Source organism: Lacerta agilis, chromosome 1 (assembly GCF_009819535.1).
Source record: "Lacerta agilis isolate rLacAgi1 chromosome 1, rLacAgi1.pri, whole genome shotgun sequence".
Lineage (NCBI taxonomy): Eukaryota > Metazoa > Chordata > Lepidosauria > Squamata > Lacertidae > Lacerta > Lacerta agilis.
In genome coordinates this window covers 20450059-20467486 of record NC_046312.1, presented here as the reverse complement: position 1 = coordinate 20467486, position 17428 = coordinate 20450059, and the positions used below count along the sequence as shown (strand labels likewise).

Genomic DNA, 17428 nt, shown 5'->3' with positions numbered 1-17428 from the left:
GAGAACGTGGCATGCATGCAGGAGGCCCCAAGTTCAAATCCCTGGCATCTCCGGTTTAAAAAAACAGCAGGTGATGGGGGAAGACCCTCTGTTTGAGACCCTGGAGAGCTGCTGCCAGTCAGAGCAGGCAATACTGGACTAGATGGGCAAATGGTTTGAGCTGAAATAAGTTCAGGAATGAACAGAGTTGTAGTTAAAGATGTCAGAGAATTCAGACAAAAGTGGGAAAGGAAGCGGAGATAGCAGCAGTTCAGTTTCCGAAACGGAAATCATTCAAACGAATATGATCAGTACTCATTCACAGAACTCATTCACATTGTTGCTTTTAAGTCCACAATCTATACATAATTAGTTACGTTTTTGACATTGTTTTAACATTTGCTTTCCATTGAACTCAGTTCCAGCACCTCTCAGGTGGGCGCCATTGACATTCTAAGAGAACCTGTTCTGGAGCCTCTTTTTCTAGAAAAATAGCACTGCATATTATATTATATTATATTATATTATATTATATTATATTATATTATATTATATTATATTATATTATATTATATTATATTATAATCTTCATGCAGTGCTGGGTGTTTAGTGCAAAGCAGAAATGGTAGCAATATTCTGGAACCTGGCAATGCTAGGTCTTGACACCCTCTGGTGCTGATCCTGTTTTTGTGTATTTCACTAACCCTGAACATTTTGGGGGTAATTTGTTGTGAGTTCGGCCAGTGCTTCTTGTGGTGAAATCCAGATTCTGGTAAGCCCTGAGTCTGGTGCCAGGAGTTCTACCCCACGGAGGCCTAACAATTTATTACGAACCCAGAATTTAGTGGCACTCTTTATTCCAGCTCTTCTCTTGGCTCAGGCTATTTTTACCATCTCTGCATCTCTGTCTATATCTCTTCTTGTGCCTATGGCTCCGGTGAATTCTCTGACTTCTACCTCTGTATGGAGAACAGGGTCATGCTGCTACTCCTTGTGTTGGACTGGCCAGAATCATTTACCATTTCCATGCAGGTGGGAAGCAGGGAACTCCTGCCATGTCTTAGAACTGTAAGAGAAATAAGCTCTGAATTACAAAAGGCGTCCCATTCTAGATACTTGCAAAGCCTAAATCTGCTTAGCTTTGCAAACAGAACTACAAGAGGCGCCTCATTCTGGAAGCGTTCTATATGGCTAGCGGTCTGTTTCCAGCACACTACTACTACTACTACTACTACTAATTTATTTGTACCCCACCCATCTGGCTGAGTTTCCCCAGCTCTGCTGGATCAAACCAGAGGCCCATCTAGTCCAGCATTCTGTTCTCAAAGTCTCCAACCAGACATCTATGTAAATGGGGGCATTAGTGCAACATAACTCTCCTGTTCACGACCCCCAGAAACTGCTATTAGGAGACATAAAGGTGCTGAATAGGCAAACAAGACTTTTGACGGTCACACTATCACCACCTCATAATTCCATTTTCTCTAGAATATCTTTAAGGCCCCAGATCAGCCTGTCAAAGGAGTGATCATAACTGTTTTGATATTCCGTTTACCTTCCCATTACAGCCGAAATTTCTGCTATATGTCAAAAGAAGGTAAGACTCTTCCATCTATGTGATGGAGCATCACTCTCAGCTTTTTATTTTTGTCTGTGATTTCATCTCGTCGTCACACGCAGTGCAAATATTTCCCCATTGTCATCGTTTTTGGTTAAGAAATGGAGGGTTCTGTCGTATTGGAGTCTGTGGAATGTTGCTGGAACGTGTTGACATTGTGGCTTCTGATTACTGGGTGTGGATCTTCAGTGGCTATTTTAAAGCGCTGCATTGTTGCCATTCATTTCACCTTCCGCAGTTCGGTGTGAGTGCAATCCACAAATAATTGCTGTGGCACGAGGCCCATAGGAATGAATGGAGATTACAAGGATAATTTAAAGGCTTCAGCGGAACAAAATGAAGCATGCTTACAAATTTACTTTCATCTAGTGATTCCTTTTAGCGCCTCAAATGAATAATTTGTTCTCGTTTGCTCAAACTGGAATTGCTTCAGCCAGGCTTTGCATCTTGGAGTTGTCACTACTATTCTATCAAAGTATGGCCTTCTTATTTTTTTTAAAAAAACCACCACAAGATCAAGGCACTGCTTACCTTTCCCTACCGCACGCCATGACATAAAGGAATGGTGGCACAATTAGACCTAGGACACAGCTATATAGCTGCAAATATAACATTTTAAGTGCGTTTTAAGGGCATTACACAAATTTGACACTAGATGGTGATGGTGAGCTTATGGCAAATTCAATTTTTTAAAAAAACAAAACACATTTTCACAGTGTTTTTTATATGTGTCTAGATTCCACCCTAGAGCAGGAGACTGAAGATGACAAGAGGAAACAAGAGATATCTTGTTCACAGTTCCGTGTTTCATTGTGTATGGCAGACTTGTGGGGTCTGCTTTAATTTTTTTAAAAACTAGTACGTCAACATCAACCAAGCGGAGCCATGTATGAAATTGTGGGAGCAGCCAGTTGCAAAATGGTGGCCTAGGGAGTAGAGCCAGTTACCTCCCGCACTCTGGGCTTTTTTAAGTCATCAAGGTAGTTCTACACTATACATTTATAGCATATTCAGCACACACATGAAGCACATTACTTTGCCCAGATAATCCTAGGAATCGTAGTTCTCCCCCTCACAAAGCTACCATTTCCAGTGCCTTTAACAAATTGCGGCTCCCAGAAATATTTGGGGGAACTCAGATGCCTTAAATGTGTGTTGAATATGTTTTAAATGTTTAGTGCAGATCTTGACTGAGAGGCCTGGGAGCAGAATGCTGAAGGGTCCTCATTTTACCATGTGCTATAAAAAGGAGAAAATCCCAATGTAATCATTTCATAAAACATATGCATTTGACAATTGAAGCAGTGTAAGATTCCATGTTGCTAAAACTGAAATATATACACCCTCCAAAACATTTGGAATCCACTTGCATTAATACCATGCACCATCCTAAGCTTATTTTCTCTGAAATGAGCCCTACTGATTTTGATAAAATGAATTTAAGTGATGTTATTTATAGTAAGTATTCCCCGACCATCTTTTCAAATACCAGGGGTATGATTTAGTGTTTCGGAGGGCATACTTGGAAAAGTGCTGTGTGTTGCCACAAAAAAAGGTCCCACGTGGGAGGGCATAGCCAGTCACAAAATGGCTGCTGCAGGGTGTGTGAGAGCAATCACAGCATTCCTTCCTGCAACAGGACATCTATTTCACCAAAGGCAAATAGGTAAGGCTAAAATACAAATATCATGCCCTAGAACTTTAGTGAAGGGCTGATCTGGGGACTATATTCCCCTCACCCAAACAAAAAAGCCAATCATTTGAAACCCATGTTCTGCTCCTGCAGAATGCCCATTTCACAGAAGTCAAGCCAACCGATTTCACCAAATCACATCCAAGTAAAATTCTCCTGCCAACCTAGGAGTTCGAAAGCACACCAAAGTGCAAGTAGATAAACAGGTACCACTCTGGCAGGAAGGTAAATGGCGTTTCCATGCGCTGCTCTGGTTTGCCAGAAGTGGCTTTGTCATGCTGGCCACATGACCCAGAAGCTGTCTGCAGACAAATGCCGGCTCCCTTGGCCTGTAAAGCAAGATGAGCGCCGCAACCCCAGAATCGTCTGTGACTGGACTTAATGGTCAGGGGTCCTTTACCTAAAATTCAAACTACATACATATGAGTTTCTCTCCCTCCTGCTGGATAAGCTGCTAATTCTTTGAATAGATAGCTCTTTGATTCTTCCCCTCAGTCACCGTGATGGGCTTAACGGCAATTACATTGCTTCTTTCCAGAACTGTAGCTCGCATGTTAGGAGGGCTGTTGTCACATGTTTCTCTGCCGGCTGCTGTGGTCGCCATGGGAACAGGCCGGTGCGCTACTGCAAACGATGCCACTCCAACCACCACAGCAGTGAAGTTGGGGCAACGGCCGAGACACATCTCTACCAGACATCACCGCCTCCTATCAACACTCGGGAGTGTGGGGCTGAGGAGCTAGTTTGTACTGTGGAAGCTGTTATCAGGTAACCCCCAGCAGGCAAATGAACACACACGGAACCCAAACCCTGCTCTTGTCTGTCCCATTCCCTGTTCCATCCGTGCATGGAAATCATTCTAAGCTCTTAGAGCTCAACACGGTAGTGGGTGGCGCTGTGGTCTAAACCACTGAGCCTCTTGGGCTTGCCGAACAGATGGTCGGCGGTTCAAATCCCCGCAACGGAGTGAGCTCCCGCTGCTCTGTCCCAGCTTTTGCCAACCTAGCAGTTCAAAAGCACACCAGTGCAAGTAAATAGGTACCGCTGTGGTAGGAGGGTAAACGGCATTTCTGTGTGCTCTGGTGTTCCAATGTGCCAGAAGCAGTTTAGTCATGCTGGCCACATGACCCAGAAAGCTGTCTGTGGACAAACGCTGGCTCCCACGGCCTGAAAGCAAGATGAGCACTGCACCCCATAGCCGCCTTTGACTGGACTTAACCATCCAGGGGTCCTTTACCTTTACTTTTACCTTTAGTATTATAAGAATGTAAGAAGACCACCAGCAGGAATCAGACGAAAGGCCCATCTTTTTCTTTTGATAAATATTTTTATTGAAAATTATAGAGAAATAAAGTGATGCAAAGAAAAATTAAAAGGCACAAATACGTGTAGAAAGAAAAACAGTATCTCATATGTAAATATTAATAGCCTACTATGTTTTGTACAAACTCTTTCCAAATATTGTCATATTTATCTGTCTAGTCCAGCATCCTGCTCTCGCATCGACCAGCCAGACGCTTATGGGGAACCTGGAAGCAGGAAATGAGTGCAACAGCAGCAACAGATAATCCCAGATTGCACTCTATATAAGGCTGAAATTCACAAGAACAAAATAAGAGCCTCCTGGATCAGGCCGGTGGCCAGAACTGAGCCACCCTTGCTGCCTTACCCCAGGCGTGATCAATATTGTCCCCTGATTTCAACTAAGTATTTCCCAGATTGAATTTGGGGCACCTAGTCCCCAACCCTTCTCTACTCCAGTTCTCAAATCCTGAATCTCCCAGTACGTTTCCGAGCACAATTCAAAGTGTTGGTGCTGACCTTTAAAGCCCTAAACAGCCCCGGTCCAGTATATCTGAAGGAGCGTCTCCACCCCCATCGTTCTGCCCGGACACTGAGGTCCAGCGCCGAGGGCCTTCTGGCGGTTCCCTCACTGTGAGAAGCCAAGTTACAGGGAACCAGGCAGAGGACCTTCTCGGTAGTGGCACCTGCCATGTGGAACGCCCTCTCACCAGATGTCAAACAACTACCAGACTTTTAGAAGACATCTGAAAGCAGGCCTGTTTAGGGAAGCTTTTAATGTTTAATATATTATTGCATTTAATATTCTGTTGGAAGCCACCCAGAGTGGCTGGGGAAACTCAGCCAGACGGGCGGGGTATAAATAATAAATTATTATTACTATATTATAATCACCAGCCCCTTCCCTCAACATCATGATGAGTAACCTTATTCTTCTTCTTAGCAGAAGCTCCTATATATTTCTGAATGAGCTTCCTCTCATTCAACTGGAGAATGGATGTTAATCCTAACCCACTCGTGGCTCCGTTCCTCCTGAGTTACCTAATAGCTGAGCTCTCCCAAGATCCATATGCTTGGTCCACCCTTTAAAGCTCCATGTCTTGTGCATTCTTTTTTTGCCTCACTGCTTTTCCTGCAAAAACCCACTCTTTACTGCTGAATAGGAGCAAACGGCAACCCGTCAAAATCCCAAATTGCCGTTTGCTCCAATTCAGTGGTAAAGACTGGGTTTTCCCAGGGAAAGTGGGAAGTAGTTTTTGGAGTATTTTTTTGATATAGCTTTTATTGTATTAATGGGGTTGATTATTTGTATCATCATAGCCTTGTGGTTTTAACATGCCTTCAGATGGTATATTGAACAGATATTCATTATTGCTTTGTGTGTTTGGCCTTACAGCTATATGTATATACTGACGAAGAATGTATTTGTAAACGGGTGCCTTATGCTAGCTATTCTGCCTGTTTTTGCTCATTAGCATTTTATGCCGAATACACTACTATTCACATGAACTGAATTTTCAAATCAGCCTTTTCGTGCATGTATTTTTATTTTTATTAATTAATTTATTTGCTTTAGCCTACACTTGCACGCCTTGGTTTTTGTGCATTTGGGAACCCTCCTGCTCATTCTGCAGAGTTGGAGTCAAGCAACCCCTGGGGAGCCACTACCGGTAGTTCTCCAACCTTGCTCTAGTCCAGTGTTTATCAAACTTGGGTCCCCATCTGCTGTTGGACTACAACTCCCATCATCCCTAGCTAGCAGGGCCAGCGGTCAGGGATGATGAGAGTTGTAGTCCAACAGCAAGTTTGAGAAGCACTGAGAGATCCATACCTGTCCTTCTCTGGCAACTTGGATTTAAGCTGTCCCAAGATGTTGCTGGACTTCAGCTCCCAGCAGCCCAAAGCAGCATGGCTAATGAGCAGGGAAGATGGGAGTTGTAGTCTGACAACATCCTGAGAGCGTCATGTTGGCTGCAGAACAAATGGGCAGCATCTCCTGATGTGGCAAAGCTTTTGCCTCCTCCTCCCATTACATTTCAGCAGCCTAAACGCCAGTATATAATTTATCCCCAGTATCCACATTTTGATTGTGCAGTGCTATTCTCTGCTTAACCCAATTATCCTTTCAAAGCTCTGCAGGAGGGAGGAGACTGGATAAACCCCACAAACTTCTTCCCTTGGGCTGCAGGCGCTAATTTGTTTCATTTTATTTTTAATTCCCGCTATTTCACTTCAGCGGGTGCAAAATAACACTTAAGAAAAGAGAAGGAAATGTAGGTGCATTCTGGCTAATTAAAAAGTGTAAAAAAAGGGGGGGAGGAAGTATGGCATTGAAAGTAGATAGGAGGTAACAGCTTCAGGAAACAATGAATTTAAGCAGCTGTTTCAGATGCTTGGAGAAGGGGAGTTGAGGAGAAGGAATTAATGAAGCCTTTGACTGTTGCAGTTTGTCAGCTTCAACTGCTGCTTTCCCTCATCGCTTTGAAGAAACAACTTGCAGGAAGCAATAAAATTAGAGCAGTGGCTTCTGGAATTAAAGTGAGCATGAGGGGGAGGAGAAAGGGGAGAACAGCCCTGCCTCCGTGATTATGTCGCTCCCTCTGCAGGGATGAAACATAGCGAGACGAGATGCGCAAACCAGGAAAATTGCCCCCCTGAAATGCGAGACATCAAGTGCGATTCAACTTGTAGTTTGCAGCAGAAGATCAATTATTGGCGCGCACTAGGAGCTTCCTGTCTAACAAACTGGTTTTCTTTCATTTGATGTGTTTCCATTTGTTGCCTTGCTATTTTTAAATTTTATTTAAAGTATAAGAGGAGTTTCTCAGTTCATTACACGTTGAATAATTTAATTTAACTTAATAATTCAATCCCTTCCTTTAGGGAGCTCAGGGCAGCCTATTTTAGCCTCACAGCAACCCTTTGAGGTAGGTTCAGATCAGACAGAGGGTTCTCTGACTTAGTAGACCCATCGAAAGCAATAGGCCCAAGTTGGTCCTGGCAAACAAATGTTTGTTGATTCCAATGCGCCTGCTCCGAGTTCTGACTTAGTTGGATGCAACCCAGAGTGATCAGCTTTTGATCACACCGTGAGCTTCACAGCTGAGCAGTAATCTGAAGTCGGGCCACTCAGGACCTAGACCAATACTTTGTCTAGGATAAAAGTGGCTGTCCAAATAATTATGCTGTTTGGAGAATAATGAACACATAGAGATGAGGATAATCTATATTAGCAGCACCAAGGGTCTGGAACTGCTTGTTCTCCACTGCTTTAACCCTCTGCCTCTGGTACTTTGTAAAGTGGATGTCTCCATAAACAATTCATGGACAATAATACAACAGATGAGCTCCTACAGTTTGCAATGTAGCATAATCAAGGAATATATATGGCATGAGAACAGGTTACTTAATGGACTGCTTTTACTAATAATGAGGTTGCCCGCATCCTGAGATCAGCTTCAGAGGCCCTGCTTGTCAACCTGCCTATAAGATCAATCAGAGACAAAGCCCCATGGATATATAATTTCCTCCCAGATGTTATGCATACGACCCCATCAGTGCATGTTTTTAAGCAGACTCAGAAAAAACCCACTTTTAAAGCTGCACTTTCTCTTGCAGCAGGGGTGGGAGACATGTGGCCTTCCAGATGGTGTTGGACTACAACTCCCATCACCCCTGACCATTGGCTGTGCTGGTTGGGGCTGATGGAAGTTGTAGTCCAACAACATCTGGACTGTCACTGTCTTTGAAGATTTATATTGGCGATAATTTGAAAGTGTCTTAATTTGTTTTTAGTAAATTTTTCAGTAAGGGTGTGCTGGTGGCCCATGAATTATCTTAGGGACTGCTCCTTTAAATTGCTGCTTTTCTTGAAACATGGTACTGTATAGACTGGATTTTTATTTTATTTTTAATAGAAGGTGCCTTGTGAGGAGGGGTTTGCCATAAAATCAAAGGCAACAGAGAAAAACATAAAATAATAAATGTGGGGCCTTGTGCACAGCTGTATTTTTGGCATAAGTTTAGAGACACCTGATGTTGTTGTTTAGCTTGCTGAAGGAGGCTGAACTCCATGCAGAGCAACGGGAGTATGAGCTCAATCGCAGGAGACAGCTGGGCTTATCCTCTTCACATCATTCTTTGGACAACACAGACTTTGATAACAAAGATGATGACAAGAATGACCAGCGCCTTCTGAGCCAGTTTGGAATTTGGTTTTTGGTGAGTTCCTTTTCCTCCTCCTCTTCCTCTTTGGATTCTAAGGAGATTACTATAGTATCATAATTTATTGCAGAGCTACATAGTCTAGAAAAGCAGATATGAAACAGACTTTGTGTAATTTTCCAGAGTCACTTCTTGAACAGGTTTTGTAGGTTATGGAAATGCTACAAAACCTGCAGAACTTACTTGATCTGAGACCTTAGCAGAGCCAGGAGAGTTTAAGTGGGTCCGTTGCTTCCTTGTTTAACATAATGTTTTTCCCAGTGGTGTTGCACAAGCTTGATATCAGCCTTGTCCCTCCTCATGGTCTTTGCCAAAGACTTTCCAGTTGCACACATCCTAACACATCTCTTTCCTCCCACTGCAATGAGGGCGCTTGCAAGAGAGAGCTGGAACTTACTCTGACGTCTGAACAAAACATGTTTTCCAGGTAAGCCTTTGCACCCCAAGTGAGAACACCCCCACAGAGAGCTTGGCTCGGCTTGTGAGCATGGTCTTCCAGTGGTTCCATTCCACGGCCTACATGATGGATGACGAAGTTGGCAGCCTGGTGGAGAAACTCAAGCCCCAGTTTGTCACCAAATGGCTGAAGACGGTGTGCGATGTCCGGTTTGATGTCATGGTGATGTGCCTCCTTCCTAAACCGATGGAGTTTGCACGGGTGAGGAGTCTGCCCCATGTTTTCTTCTGACAGTAGCTTGTTATGAACCATGTTCTGAGTGGAGGCTGACCCACTGGGGAGAATGGAGCATTGCCCTGTCAACCTCGCTCTGCTCTCAGCCAATCTCCTGCCCTACCTCCTTTTTTTCTGGAGGGTGGCACTACGAGCTGTCATTCAGCACCTCCTTAATCTTGGTGTTGCCAGTGGGCACAAGCCATCACAAGCTCTTTTGGCCACCTCAAATTGCAGAGTTTAGCTTCGCTTTCATTGTTCTTGCGACAGGAGAGAGGAAAATGTACTGTTGTTGACTATTCACTAGTGTTTCATGACTGCATGGTGCCATGTATGTGTTGGGCTGTTTGAAGGGGGAGGGGGGAAAGAGTCCTTAATGAAGTCTTTCCCCCTATAAATTCCCTTAGGTGGGTGGATACTGGGACAAGTCCTGCAGCACGGTGACGCAGTTGAAGGAAGGTCTGAACCGGATCCTGTGCTTAATTCCGTACAATGTAATCAACCAACCTGTGTGGGATTGCATTATGCCGGAATGGCTGGAAGCCATCAGGACTGAGGTGCCAGACAATCAGCTGAAGGAGTTCAGGGAAGTATTAAGGTAAGTAGGAGGACGTGGAAGTAGGAGGACGTGGAAGCTTTCCAACTCTTGGTGGAGGCTTCTGTGCATGTGTCAATCAAATTTCAGATTGGGGAAAAATGGCATCTGGGCTTTCGAAAATGGAACGCCAAAGTTAGTTACTCTTTAGTCTGTTTGTATTTATATATTGCTTCAAACATCTGGAGGCACCCTGAAGCAGCTTGTAAGATGGAATGCTTTAAGCTTCAAATCCATCGGTTGTGATATTTAGGATGCTCATTACTTCTCATCCATTGAGTGGTTTCTTTTCAATAAGCGGAGATTTGATTTGGGGCCAGTGCTCAAATTTATAGGGGATCAGAGGGTCCTTAGCCCTGTTCACCTTTTTTATGCTTTTTCTGTAGTCATAAAGGTCTACAGATGGGCCACGGTTTTAAAATTGAACGGAGACAGGGTTGCCGGTTCGTGCTTCAGGTTAACCTGCTTAATCTGATGATTGTTGTATATGGATGAGTAGTTCTATTTGGTTTTCAAATTGTGTTATGCTATTTTTGCAATCTGCCCTGGATTTTACTGTGGAGGGCAGGCAAGAAATATTATAAAATAATATTTAATGCTGGTTTTTACTAAGTGGTTGAAGGGAACATTAGAAATGCAGGTTATGCTTTATGAAAATTCTGTGGTTGGGAAAGTATTAGAAATGTCCCCATAGGAATCAGTGGAAATTGTTGACTCATTATGCGAACGCTTACCTAAGGAATCGATTCCAGAGAAAGCTTTGTGTTTGTAAAGCAGAACCTGTAGGTATTTTATTTCATATAGCAGTAAACTATATTGGGAGGCACCTTTGCCTGAAAGGCCATTTATAGGTTTGACAGACAAACAAACAAATACAAAGGTTTCGTTTTTCTCGTGTTATGTACAACTTTTGGTCTTTTGTGAAAAGAGCCTGCGAGAAGAACTTACTGATAAGCCTTTTTGTCCTTTGGGCTCTGTAGCAAAATGTTTGATATTGAGCTGTGCCCGCTCCCTTTTTCCATGGAGGAGATGTTTGGCTTCATAAGCTGTCGGTTTACGGGATATCCTTCTTCTGTACAAGAGCAAGCTTTACTCTGGCTTCATGTAAGTGCTCCCCCTTCATTCCTTGTCTCCGTTTCAACCTTGTCTCTGTTTCAACAGGATTATAATTATTCACTAACCCTCATAGTTAAACATAGTTTAACATAGTTACTGGCGCCCTCCTTGGGGAACACCCTCCCATCAAATCTCAAGGAGATAAAGAACTATAGAAGGCATCTGAAGGCAGCCCTGTATCGGGAGGTTTTTTAATGTTTGACGTTTTATTATGTTTTTATTGTTTGCTGGAAGCTGTCCAGAGTGGCTGGGGAAACCCAGCCAGATGGGTGGGGTACAAATAATAAATAATCATCATTATCATTATTATTTTATTAACACTCCGTTAGCAGCAGCATGGCTTTTACGTATCAGTATTTATCGGATTTTCGGCCTGCCTTCCCAAGCAGAGATTTGGTCTGCTTTGCTGTTTTTTTGGGGGGTAGCAGGGCCTGCCTGTTCACAAGGCATGCTGAGGCAGCTGCCTCGAGTGGCAGAACCCCCAGAGACAGTCTCCCCCCCCCCCCCCCCGCAGGTGCCCTGCCTTGCTGCTGGCAGAGAAGTGGTGGCAGCAGCTTCTGGTTATATCTTGCAGGTGCCACCATATGACCCGGGTAAGCGAGGCTTCAACAGGGGTGGGGCAGCACATCCGGCTTCTCCCCTGGCAGTGAAACAGGACATGCCACCTCTGGGTGGTAAGAGCTTGCTGTAAGCGAAGCATGTGCCTGCGAGCCAGGAAGGAAATCCCACTTCAGATCTCAGGAGCTATAAACACTATTGTCAGAGGCTGGACTGAAGGGGGTGAGACTGAGGAGGAATGGTGGAGACCGTCTCCTCCTCCTCCTGAAGCTTCCAAAGAAGAGGAAGGCAGTATCAAATTACAGCAGTGGTTTGAGGAAGGTCACAGCTCATAGACAGGTGAACAGAAGAGTTGGGAGGTGTTGGGAGAAGGAGCCAGAGCCAGAGCTGACACGTTATCACTGGAGAGCATTTCTGACCCCTGCTTCTCCCAGAACACGGCGTGCATTGAAAGTGGAAGAGCAAAGGACTCAGAGACAATTAGCCCCTGGCGGCCACCTTAAGGGGAAGTGCTGTTGCTAGGAAGGGAGGGGGGAGGAACTCAGTTGGAGCAATGCTATTAACCCAAGAGGCAGCATACAGAGGCCTCTCACTGTGATATTGAATAAAGACACGGTAAGAGCTTCCTTGGCTGTCTGCCGCGCGAGGGGGAAGGATCGGAATTCACTGAAACCTGACAAGCATGTTGAGATTCTTGCATTGCAGGGCGGTGGACTAGATGGCCCTCAGGGTCCCTTCCAACTCTGATTCTAAGTCACTACCCTTCAGTCTTGTTACCTCCTCTTCCACAATATGGGGATAATACAGCTTCAGGCACCTGATGCAGCAGCCCTAGGCTGTTTACACAATACAGCTTCGTCTGGACCCAGTGCACTCCAGCCTCTGGTGTTGAAAGCCATGTACGCATGATATTATCACACTAGGCAGGTGTAGACGATCCCAAATGCTCCATTTTTAATTCCCAACAGTGCATCAAAACTTACAGAGGTCCCTAACAGGGCTTTTTTTCAGCCAGAACTCACTGTAACTCAGTTCTGGCACCTCTCAGGTGGGCACCAAGGCCATTATAAGAGAACAAGGGAGGAATTCATGGTGAGTTTCTGGCACCTCTTTTTTTTTGGGGGGGGAATGGAACTCCCCTACATTAAATGGCTGCTTAAATTCACTGTTCATTTTGGTCTAGTGCTAATATTAGCATTCACTGCATTTTTGGTCTGATCTGAGAACTCTCTCTCTCTCCCTCTTTTAGGTGTTATCTGAATTAGACATTGTGGTCCCTCTTCAGCTACTGATCAGTATGTTTTCTGATGGGGTTAATTCTGTAAAAGAGCTGGCAAATCAGAGGAAATCAAGAGTAACAGAACTAACTGGGAACCTTGCAGCTCGAAGGGTAATTCATTATCAGTTTACCTTTATGTTATGTATTGAAGTTCTCACCCTAGGCCACTACGGGTGTGTGTATATAGTTCATTCTGCTGCAGTTTTCACTCAGGTCCGCATATGCAAAAGAAGGATTGTAAAGGACGTTCAGGGATTGGTTAACTGCGGAAAGTTGTTACTGTTGCTTTGTAGCTGAGTTCTATATAAGCAGGTTGCTGAGGCCTTCAGCTCAGTTCTGTTCCAGTCTGAGAATAAACAAGAGCTGTTTGGAAATCACTGTGTCGTCTGCTGTGTCCACCCACGACTTAACACTTTATGATCAGAGGGAAAAAGCATGTCTCAACTCTTTTGGCAAAGGCAGCTGGTGAAATCCAGCGAAAATGTAGTGTGTTGTTTTCTAAACTCCACTGAATTCAGCGACACAAGAGTATGTAGCATTTGAAACACACTTACTGAGAAGTAAACCATGGTGAATCTGGTGAGGCTTAATTGCATGTAGATGTGTTTATGATCAGAGCCAGAGTTGGATGTGATTTTATCCTTGCAATTTTATCTTGTAAACCACCTTGTGATCTTCAGACGAAGGGCAGTATATAAATTTAATAAGTTTAAAAAAAGAAATTAACTATTATGTGAATGGTTGTTGTTGTTTTTAATTAAACGCAAATGGTAGGTGCATTGAGTGGTTTCAACCTTTTCCCCACTTGCTGGGGTTCCATTCTGGAGTGCCCTATTCTCCAATCCCCGCTATTTGCATAGGGAAGGAAATCTATTTGTGTGAATGGGAGCTTTCTTTCCAATACAAAAAGCATGTGCCTAGTGCCCAATCCGTTGGGATCACAGTGGGTAGTAAAGGGTTAAATTTTCCCTCTACCAGGTTCCCCATTGGGACCAGGTTCTTTGAGCTTGCTGTTTACTTAAAAACATTTATGCAGTTTCTAATTGTGTGGACGGTGTCCCATATCTTACTTGACCCTCGGTCACATCATTCTAACATGATTTAAGTCAGAGCACCTATATTTCTCTGTATTATGCCTGTGAACAGTTTCATTTTAAGAAACACTTCATCAATCCCCGTAAGACATTTTTAAACCACTTTGTAGATGTGCTTAGCTGTGATTTCAGGGAAGGTACCTTTGAGATATTGTTGTCACCTTTTTCTTTCTTTATTTTAAAGCGATGTTTAACTCACGTGCAGCTTGATCAATAGCAGGTAATAATGATGATCTCCATGCTGTTTTTTTTTGCATTTAAAAAGGTTTTGCTCCATAGAAGCCTGCTGTTAAATGCACAGAAGCAAGGCAGGGCATTTCCCCCAAATCATTTGACGACCCTAATTTAAATGAACTGCCTCCTTGTTTCTATGGCAAAATGTTGATGTGTTTGTTTCATGCTAGTCATTCCGCAAGAGCTTAGCACTGATTCTGTGCATGCTGGGTTCTTCATACTTCTCTAGGTGAGCATTGCCTCTGATCCAGGGCACAGAGTTCAGCACAATACACTGAGCCCGTTCCCAAGCCCATTTCAGAGTCCATTTCGCAGCCCCATGCGAAGCCCCTTCCGTAGTCCTTTCAAGAACTTTGGGCACCCAGGAGGAGGAGGCGGAGGAGGAGGAGGAGGGAGGGCTATTGACCTTTGACTGCGACGATGAAGAATGAATCTGAATTGTTTCATCCTGATGTTCGACCTCATCTTAAAGCAGGTGACAATGCAAAAGAGAATTCTGGCATTTTAAACTAGGCTGGAAATAAAGCTCCAGGGCGATGCACGAGTTTCTGGAGGGCTATCTAATAATGCTGTTGTTGTTTATAAATGTTATACATGGGAAACCATGCAAATCCAAGAGTGGCGAGTCACTTGTGATGCTTGGTTCTGCATTTGCACAATGAGATTTTGGATGCATAGAATAGTCTCAGCTTGTTTTCCGAGATCCGGTTTGCAAGAGAGGAATGTATATAGTATAATGGGTGGCCCGGAAGTCGCATCATTCCTTGTCACCTAATCCATGTTATGTTAGTATCAAACAATGTAGCCCAAAGAAAGTGAGAACCTGGTAAAATTGGACTTCACAAGGTTGTGGATGCATTTCTTCCACTTGAAGTTGGTGCAGCTTTGGGACAAAGCAAATCAGATCACATGCTACTAACCCCAGGACCTAAACTTCCTTTTCTCTACTCATATTATTTGCCATTATTCGGGCGATCTCCTCCAACCTCACATTTTGTAGACTGGTTAGAGAATCTGCGGCAAACCTCTGAACTCAAACTCCCCTTAGACCCTGCCAGTATGGCCAAACAGTTAGGGATGTTGGCGGCAACATCTGGAGGCCCCAGATCACCCACCTCTGCTTTATTCCCCTGATAGAGATTGTTTACTTTCAACAGCAGCTTGGCAAGAAGAATTTCAACGGTTGCAGTTTTCCCTGGCATGGTGGAGTAGTGATTTTCACCTGTTGACTTCTGCCTCTTACACAGCTGTTTTGAAGGCATGGAACATCTGTCTTTCTTTTTTTAAAAGAAAAAGAGTAGCCTAGGAGGTGCTTGCTTATAGATTTTGTCTTATGTCAATAGCGTGTGTTTCAGTTGCTTCATTAATTATGCTCCTTAAAACTTGCTTTTCAGATGGAATTGCAAGATGACGGCATTACCCTGGGTTTAGAGAACAGCATATCCAAAGACATAATTGCTATCATCAACAATGTGTTCCAAGCCCCCTGGGGTGGCTCTCATACCTGTCAAAAAGATGAGAAGGCCATTGAATGCAACCTGTGTCAGTCCAGTATCTTGTGCTACCAGCTGGCTTGTGAACTGCTGGAGAGACTAGCCCCTAAAGAAGAAATTCGGCTAGTGGTAAGCAATAAGAGATGTGCAACACTCAATGCACACTGTCCTTGATGTAGTGTTCAAGCAAACCTCTTGCTTGTATCTGTTGTAGACTCAGGGATGCTTTGCATATTGCCTGGATGGAAAGATGTGTTGTTTAAGTGTGTGTTGTTGTTCAGTCGTTCAGTCGTGTCCGACTCTTCGTGACCCCATGGACCAGAGCACGCCAGGCACACCTATCCTTCACTGCCTCTCGCAGTTTGGCCAAACTCATGTTAGTAGCTTCGAGAACACTGTCCAACCATCTCATCCTCTGTCGTCCCCTTCTCCTTGTGCCCTCCATCTTTCCCAACATCAGGGTCTTTTCTAGGGATTCTTCTCTTCTCATGAGGTGACCAAAGTACTGGAGCCTCAACTTCAGGATCTGTCCTTCTAGTGAGTACTCAGGGCTGATTTCTTTGAGAATGGATAGGTTTGATCTTCTTGCAGTCCATGGGACTCTCAAGAGTCTCCTCCAGCACCATAATTCAAAAGCATCAATTCTACGGCGATCAGCCTTCTTTATGGTCCAGCTCTCACTTCCATACATTACTACTGGGAAAACCATAGCTTTAACTATACGGACCTTTGTTGGCAAGGTGATGTCTTTGCTTTTTAAGATGCTGTCTAGGTTTGTCATTGCTTTTCTCCCAAGAAGCAGGCGTCTTCTAATTTCGTGACTGCTGTCACCATCTGCAGTGATCATGGAACCCAAGAAAGTGAAATCTCTCACTGCCTCCATTTCTTCCCCTTCTATTTGCCAGGAGGTGATTGGACCAGTGGCCATGAGCTTAGTTTTTTTTGATGTTGAGCTTCAGACCATATTTTGCACTCTCTTCTTTCACCCTCATTAAAAGTCAAAACAAAATCGAAAATTCTTTCTAGTAGCACCTTAGAGACCAACTGAGTTTGTTCCTGGTATGAGCTTTCGTGTGCATGCACACTTCTTCAGATACACTGAAACAGAAGTCACCAGATCCTTAAATATAGTGGGGGAGTGGGGAGGGGTATTACTCAGAAGGGTGGTGGGAATGGGTGATAGGCTGATAAGTGTGGAAAACCTGTTGACGACTCTAAACGGCTGCAGTTAGATAAAACCACAGCAGACTTTGCTACGAAACTCTGTCATTTTGTCCTTACCCACAACAACTTCAAATTTGGTGAGGACCTGTTCCTTCAGATCAACGGCACAGCAATGGGCACCCTCATGGCCCCACAGTATGCCAACATCTTCATGGCAGATTTAGAACGTTTCCTAAACTCCTACCCACTCAAACCTCTCTTGTACCTGCGTTACATTGATGATATTTTTATTATCTGGACACATGGTCAACAGACCCTGGACACCTTCCACAAGACATTCAATGACTTTCACCCCACCATCAACCTAACTATGAACCAATCTATGCAAGAAATACACTTTTTGGACACT

At 44.0% G+C, this 17428-nt stretch overlaps 1 protein-coding gene across 1 annotated transcript in view; it reads left to right on the top strand.

The window, feature by feature from the left end:
* Positions 1-17428, top strand: part of UNC79 (unc-79 homolog, NALCN channel complex subunit) — a 129543-nt gene that overhangs the window by 35177 nt on the left and 76938 nt on the right. The window contains 9 exon segments of the mRNA XM_033140685.1: positions 1548-1576; positions 3829-4058; positions 8642-8813; positions 9244-9474; positions 9894-10084; positions 11062-11185; positions 13005-13145; positions 14592-14837; positions 15757-15984. Coding sequence (XP_032996576.1) covers positions 1548-1576; positions 3829-4058; positions 8642-8813; positions 9244-9474; positions 9894-10084; positions 11062-11185; positions 13005-13145; positions 14592-14837; positions 15757-15984 — 1592 coding nt within the window.